The 8,397-nt window shown below is 38.4% G+C and overlaps 1 protein-coding gene across 1 annotated transcript; it reads right to left on the reverse strand.

The window, feature by feature from the left end:
- Window positions 1-856: 856 nt before the first annotated feature.
- On the reverse strand, window positions 857-2,951 carry LOC115626027 (protein draper-like). Its single transcript, XM_030521277.1, has one exon. It carries the CDS (start codon window positions 2,723-2,725, stop codon window positions 857-859), a length of 1,869 nt encoding a protein of 622 aa, XP_030377137.1. The 5' UTR covers window positions 2,726-2,951.
- Window positions 2,952-8,397: the final 5,446 nt, after the last annotated feature.

An 8,397-nucleotide genomic window follows, 5' to 3' on the forward strand; every position in this document is an offset into this window, starting at 1 on the left:
AACACATCATTTATAAAATCGTTTTGCATTAATAACGACATATATATCCACATCAATATTCATTTGAAATAAGCCCTAAATTTTGGCACTGGAATCAATCCAAAAAGTTTGAAATAAAATTATAGAAAGAATAAAAAGCTTGATTGTAGTTCTGCAGAAGAAATATTATATATCATAAGAAAGCACGAGAGAAGGGGGTACTGTAATCCCAAAAACTTCCTTTAATCAAAAAGAAGAAAGAAAACAAACGTTACAACAGCCAAGGCGGGAAGGGGGTTATCATAGTTCCAGTCCTATAACTACTCTCAGGAATAACTGAACTGTGACATTTCGTTGATGGGTAAGCGTACCCAGTTCCCCTGCTAATTAAATAAAAATAAATAATAAATCATAGATAGCTTTGGGAAATTATAAATACAAAGTCTTCAGTTAAGACACTTAACTTTTTCAGCAAAAACAATTAATTTAAGGGTTGATTTGAATTGAAAAAGATATAATTTTATTTGGAACTTATATTGTTACAATACATAACAATTTTAATTAATTTGATTCGATTATAATATTGTTATGAAAAGCTTGCTCCACATTTTCGTTTTTAGAACGTATAAGTACGCGTACAAGAGATATACACCTAATTTTCTTTTTACACGGTAGATTGGTTCCAGAAACAATCGTGCAAAAAAATACCTCGATAATACACCTAATTCTGTTTATACACGGTAGATTGGTTCCAGAAACAATCGTGCAAAAAATACATTGATCATATCATTCTCTTAGGGACTACTTGTATATGTGCAATTTTTAATTTTCAAACCGTCTTAAAACAGAATTAGGTGTACAATTATTTGTAGAATTCTTACAGGTCCTCCCTAGCTAAATAAATGATTTGTCGAGCATCTACATCGTCCTCCTCCTCTGCCTGGAGACGCCGGCGCTTCAGATACAAATGAGTGAGGAGCGCCACAGCCGCAATCAAGGTGCAAGCAGCAACAATGCAGCCCACAATGAGTGGCCATCTGTTTGTGGCCGCCTTAGAGTCCAGGGCGGCGTTTCTAAGGATATTTTCGGCAGGCGGGGCAGTTGTCGTTGTGGTTGTGGTCGTAAGAGTCTTGGGAGCGGCCACTTTGCAAACGTAGCGCGTCTCCAAGGACTCTGCAGAGTCGGCGAAACTCTCGTTGTTTTCATTGCAAACTAGAAGGTTGCTGAATTGATCGCAACGGCACAGCGTCAAGTCCAAGCAGGGCTTATCATGATCATCCATGCAGATGTTGATGCACTTGGGTGTATCCAGAATGCCCAGCTCATCGTACTCGTGCCAGCACTTGCAGCTGCTGCTGCATTGCATCGCAGGCGGTAGAGTCCGAGTTGCTCTCTCAGTGCTCGCTAAGGGCAGCTCAGAGCTCGAATCAATGGATGAGCTATCTGCCCAGGTGGTGGGAATCGTGGATTCGATGTCTGCCCAGGTGGTGGGGATTGTGGATTCGATGTCTGCCCAGGTGGTGGGGATTGTGGTTGTCGTGCTTAGACGCTGACAGCCTGGCTGTCCAGTAACGCTCTCAAAGCCTGGCCAGCATTCACAGTGGCCCGGGGCTAAGCAGTCTCCGAACTCACAGGCTGGACAGTGGGGCTTACATACCGTCTTGCGCTGCTCATCCTGGTACACATACCCCTCCAGGCAGCTACAATGGTTGGGGGCGCTGCAGGTCGCATTAACACATTCCTGCTCGCAGGCGGGCTTGCATACGTGACCCGGCAGATCGGTTGCTTGATCGAACTGCGGCTCGTAGCCCAGATGGCAGATGCACATGTTGGGGGCCAAACAGTCGGCCTTCTCGCAGCTGGGCTCACACACCGGCTCGCATATGTTGATGGAATTGGGGCCCATTTGGTAGCCCGGGGCGCAGGTGCAGACCTCTGGTTCGGTGCAGGTGCCATGCCTGCAGCCCATCGTGCATTGAGGGTCGCAGGTGCTGTTGGGGCTCATCGAGTAGCCGGAATGACAAATGCAACGTTCGGGGGCAGAGCAGAAGCCGTTGGTGCAGTCCTGCGAGCACTTCGGCTCGCACACATGTCCCGGCTGCTCAGGACGAAGCTCGTAGCCTGGCAGGCATTCGCAGAGATCAGGGGCCACACATTTGCCATTCACAGAGCAGGGGCGGGAGCAGTGTGGCTCACAGTGCTGGAAAATGCCCGTGGAAGAGGCTGCATGGAAGGTGTAGCCAGGATCGCAGAGACATTCATCGGGTCGTGCACAACGCGCATTCGCAGGACACCCCTCCTGGCACACTGGTTCGCAGACAATGATGCGGGATATTTCGATGGGATTATGATAGCCTTCATTGCACTCACAAACATTTGGCTTAATGCAGCTGCTGTTCGAGCCACAGCTCGGCTGCTCACAAATGGCTCTGCAGCTCTCGTCCAGCTCCGCTTTCGAGTACCCGAGTTGGCATTGGCATTGTTCTGGCGCCACGCAGACGCTGTTCTTGCCACAGCCAGCGGAGCAGATGGGCTGGCAGGATGGATCGCCCGTCTTCTCATAGCCTGGTTCGCACTCACAGTATTCCGGTGCGGCGCAGTAGGAGTGTGCGGCACAGCCCATACTGCATATGGGCGTGCAGTCGTTATTGGCATCCAGCTTCCAGTACCCGGCGTTGCAAGCACATGTCTCTGGATCCGCGCAGTGGCTATGCTTGCCGCAGCTGGAGCACACGGGCTCGCACATTCCACCACTGTCCCTGTAGCCTTGGTTGCAGCTACAGCTATTGGGGGAAGTACATTTGCTGTTTTCGGGGCACTCGGATCCACACACAGGCTTGCAGTTGTTCCAGGTCCCGGAATTCCACACGATTCCGCTGTAGCCTTCGCAACAAAAGTATTGTCGCTCCAATCTGTGGCGGATCTGTGTGGGAAGATGAAATACATATGGAATGCTTCAATATCCGCACAATCTCTTATCTCTGTACAAGTACTAACTGAACTGACTCACATCTACATACATACTATATGTATGTATGTAAGTGCTTACTTGTATACAAATTTAAAAATACATATAGTATATGTGTTCGTCATTCGTAAGCCGATACAGCTCTGTTCTAATTCTAATTCTAATGCAATCTGCTTAGCATTATTATCATTATTAACTGCTATATAAAAATAAAGTGTTCAGGTTTTATTTACATATGTACATATGTATGTATGTAGTACGGGTATGTAAGCTTTACACATTGTTCTGCTATCTGAGGTTTCGCGAATTATGTAAAAACCTCGTCATGTGCGCAAATTGGATGAATGAGTTAAATATTCAGTGATAACAAAGAGTCTTTTGAGAACTAGTATATAGAATGTACCGGAATATATATCGCTTCTTCATAAATTCTAAGCAACTAAATTGTTTCGTAGATGTTAAAAAACTGATCACTCAGCCCAAATATTAATTGCATTCGAAATATAAATGCAGTTTTTATTATAATTCGAGTGGACTAGGCTCAGTAATTTATATAATAAAATAATATATGTATTTAGGTTTTGAATTGAAATGTTTTCTTACAAATCACAATTTGAATTTCCGGTTAAAACTATAGAACTTACATACTTATATAGATACGAGTAGGAAGGTCCTAAAAGGCTATAATTTTGCGGAGAAGCTTCAGAAACTTTTCCTTTTCAAGAGTGGACACGAATTTAGGTGGTCCTAGCTTTTAAAATAATGTAGATTCTGCCTCGGACGGTATATCTGGTTGTTGCAGAAACTGAATTATTTGCCACTGCCCTTTCCAGGACAGAGTATAAGCACTTGGGGGGAAATAATAAAAGCAGAATTCAAGTGCAGCTATATTTTTATCACTTATTATTTATATTTTTTTTTATAAAAGTCAGGCATATACTTATATACACACACGAACTTGATAAGCCCGTAAATAGAGCATTTTGTAAGCCTAATGTATCTGAGCTTAATGAGCAAACGATCAAAGAAAACCAAGTCGGTCCCATTTTATTGCTTGCTGAGATATAAAAAATATATGCATTGGTTTACCTCCGACACCAAGTGGTTTTCAAGGCGATAATCATATTTAATATTCCCCCAAAAGCCTCTTCTCGTATACATAACTTGACGAGGTCTTTGAACATTTTCTAAATAGGAAACATAGCGTTGCCTTGAACATATGGGACTAGCCAATGCATTATCAATGATGGCCAAATAAAAAGCCACAAAAGCCCAGACACTGAGATTCATCGTAGCGCTTATTTTATATTTCACAATTTGGCTTTGTTATGTTTTTGTTTTCTTCTACAAATTAGTTTGTTTGGACAATCCGTTGTTCACAGCAAAGCGCACAGAATAATACTGATTTGAGACTGAACAAATATCTGAAATTGTAGCTCATAAAACCCACGCGTCTTCTTTTTGATAAACTAACCGAATCCGAGAGCTCAGCTCAGACGATTAACCCTCTCAGCTTTTATGGTAGCTTTTAAACACAGAATAGACTTCATGTTCTTCGAATATATATATATTTTTTGGTCTCACTCTTTGCTGATTTAGAAATTTGAGGCAATTTTGTTTTGTGGCTAAATGCAAGTAAATTATACATGAGAAGGATCTGTAGATGGATTTCTGAACATTTGAATGTCTTGCTGGAAAAGTTTGCCAACAAGTGGTTAAGGCTTTATATCATTCTAAGTGCTCTTGAAATATATACTCGTAGTATTGTTTAGATAACAACAACGCTTTTGTTTTAAAGTTATCGAAAGCGTATTCCACTAATCACTAATTGTCTTTGGAGTTCTAATTATACTTATACTTTACTTATACTTTATTTATACTTTACTTATACTTTAAATATACTTACTTATACTTTACTTATACTTTATTTATACTTTACTTATACTTTACTTATACTTTGCTTATACTTTAAGTAAAGTTATACTTTACTTATACTTTGCTTATACTTTATTTATACTTTACTTATACTTACTTATACTTTACTTATACTTTATTTATACTTTACTTATACTTACGTGTACTTTACTTATACTTTATATATACTTTATAGCATCGGAGGTGCTTCCTTTTGCCTTGCATACACTTTGCAAATATACTCTTTTTGCCATTCGAGTACAGAGTATAAAAAGCTACCTTCCTTTTATGGAAATCCTCATCTGTTAATAATTCATTCATGATTTTGAAGGTTTAGCTGTTGTGTCAGGTTTTCTGCTTTATTTTGAGACTATTACTATCCTAATTTTTAAATACTTCCACTCCACATAATTTAAAACTTATTTTAATTGAAATCCACTGAATAATTTTCGTAAGATTGGACATTTTTCCAGATCCTATTCCGTTAAGCAACAGTGTCTAGCAATATGGTCTCTCTTCTCTCACAAATATTGCCGAATCAATTGTTGGATAAATAATGATTACTTCCACCTATTTATAAGCGCCATCTCAGCAATGCATCGTGTTGCTCACAATTACTTCTAACATTACTTTGTTGCGACTAAATCTAAGGATTTGTCTTATTTTTTTGTAGATGCAGCCAATCGAGCGCATAAAATAAACGCCGAGACGAATGTCGTTTTATTTTGCGTCAACAATTCCGTTGAAGCTTCTCCTTCAACTCCGCAGACCCACAAAAAATAACAACAATTCTCGCAGCTAGACGAACGTGGCTAAGGACTAAGGACTTACCACTTAGTGTCCATTTTTGTTGTTTAGGTTATCGTCAGCTTTGTCCTGCTGCTTGCATACACTGCAACTCACATTATGAGAGAGTACATGAGTTTTTTGAAAGGGTATTTATCACATATAAAAAAAAAACATGGTGAGCTACTACTTTATGGGTAGATTTGAAGAGCCTAAGTAACTAGTGATATGCCGATATATAGGCATATTATATTATTTATTTTATTTTATGTTTATTTTATTTTATTTAATAAATCAACGAATAGTGCTGTCGATACATAGTCAAAAACTATGATTTATATTAAAATATAATATTATAAAATAATATAAAGATATTTAATAATACAACGTTATAATTTCAACTTAAAAGATAAGAGAGATAAGCCTAGGACTTAGAAAACTATATAATAACGTCTTAACATTATTAATTGTCTAAGGTAGAGTAAAAGGAATATTAATAGAAGAACTCCAAAAGAACTTGGGAGTGCTATCGTCAAACACATAATAACACTCTCTGATTTCGATTCGTAAAAACAATTTTTTGTTAAAATGTATTTGAGATATGTGAATTTTTGTGTTTTTTTTTTTGATTTTATTGTGATTTTAAAGAATATATTTTTCCTGAAAGAATAGATTTTATTTGAATGGGATTTGAGTGCATGTTCCACATTTGAAATAATTTTAAAACATGCTTTATTACTTTCAATTTTAAATATTGTTGGCAACCACGTTTCGTAGGTTTCATTTGATTAAATAATGCATAGGTTGTTAAATATAACATTTTAGTTAAAATTTTAGTTGCATATATTATTGTGTAAGTATGAATATTAAGCTGGCATTATCGTGAAAAATTACCAGAAAAATGATAAATATAAGTGAACTTAATCAAATGCTGAGGCTCACGTTTAGATTATATTACATCGAAAACTTATTAACCAACTATTTAGGAACAAGCTAGATTTTAAGTAAAAAGAAGTGAGAAAGAAATGCTTAGACCCCAACGATAAATGTACATAGACTACATATATTTAGGATATTTTATATACATACAAATATAGTATGGACAATGCAGATTTTTCAAATAAGTGCTGAAGGTCCTTTCCTTTCCCTTGTAGTTTGATTATGCCAAAATACCCTTTTTTGTGCTCTCCTTCACTGTAAATGTTTGTTTTTGTTCTCTGTATAACTGCTGAAATAACTCCTGCATATATATTTATATTAACTTATTGAAAATGTTTTAAATGTAATCATGAATATTAATTGTTATATACAGGCCTTCACTTAAATTATATCAATCACTATTGTTAGCTGAAAATATTTGACAGAAATTCCGTTTTAAATTCACAATTTTGCACGCATTAGTGGCTTAATAGCTCAGCTCAGTGTAAAAGTAAAGTGTATGCCAGAGTCGAGTTGGTTCGACTACAGTTTTCTATTTAATTTCGGTTGCTTTAGTCATTGTCTGCAGTGGAAAATCCAAGGGGTAAATTATTGAAATTTGACTCGGGCCCAGACTGAGAGGGTGGTAGCCGCTGGTCAGCATCAATTTGTTCTGAGAAATCGAATTAATTAACAACGATATTGCGACTCTGGAGGGCGGACAACTAAAGGCTGCGCCCTTGTCAACATGCCTAATTGTAGTTAATTAATTTCTTTTTTATCGACTATTGATTATTTATACCAAATCTTGTCGTTAGTACGAGTATATCTTTAGATTGTGCCTTCGGTAATGGATTTGATGTAATAATTATAAATTGTTGAGTTTCTTTTGAACTGATGGCGGCGGAAAATTGGGTGGCAAGCAGCAGCTTCGATAGGGAACAGTAATCTGTATACGATTATTTATAATATTTTTATTTATTTATCACATTTTTAAGTCAACAAACAAGTGTGGAAAAGATTTATTAGCCCGTCCGGCAAGCTATGCCTCGTTGTTCTCTTTAAAATCCGTCAGAATATTTCTTATATATGCAAGTAGCATTAAGAGCGAAGAAAACATTGCCTGCCAGCTTATTTAATTTATAATTAGAAAACATTTTTACCTTCTTTGGCCTGTGCTTAGAAATTTACGTTAACAAGTGTATATTATAAAGTATGGATTTATTTATGATTTTCAACGTTAAGAGAAGAGAAAGAAAGTGAGATGTGTATATAGACTATATAAGACCATTCACAAACAAAGCACTTTTGTTTTTATATAATAAAATAAGTCACGAGTACATCTCTGCTTTAAGCCACACTTGCTGCCTGCCACTTCCTGTAGTCGTCCCCTGCCACCGAGTTGTCCTGGATTGCGAGTAAAGGCCAGCACTTAGTTTTGTGCCACGGATTGGTCTTCCGAGTCACTTATATCCTCGCAGCTACTTGCCACGCATCTACATGCAACTTGCGTGCCGCTTAATTGTAATTGTTCGCCTTGTGAGTTGTTGTCGACACTTCCATAGCCAATGAGGTACACGAATTCTGCAAATTTGTCGATCACGACAAACATTCCCTCCTCTATTGATGGGCCAAATACGAAGGAGGCTGCTCCATATGGGCGTGTCCCTTTTGTTGGTGCCCTCCAATCGCGCCTCTCAGTCCTTAATAAGTTTCTGAGGAAGCGTCCGCTTTCAAAAACGAGGCTCTTCATCTGGTCAATGGGACTAGCGCCAAACACGGCGTCTAAGGACGAGCCCAGGACCCGTTTAAACGTACACCACAGCCTACCA

The sequence above is a fragment of the Scaptodrosophila lebanonensis genome, unplaced genomic scaffold (assembly GCF_003285725.1).
Source record: "Scaptodrosophila lebanonensis strain 11010-0011.00,11010-0021.00 unplaced genomic scaffold, SlebRS2 tig00000080-arrow-pilon, whole genome shotgun sequence".
In the NCBI taxonomy this organism is placed as follows: Eukaryota; Metazoa; Arthropoda; class Insecta; order Diptera; family Drosophilidae; genus Scaptodrosophila; species Scaptodrosophila lebanonensis.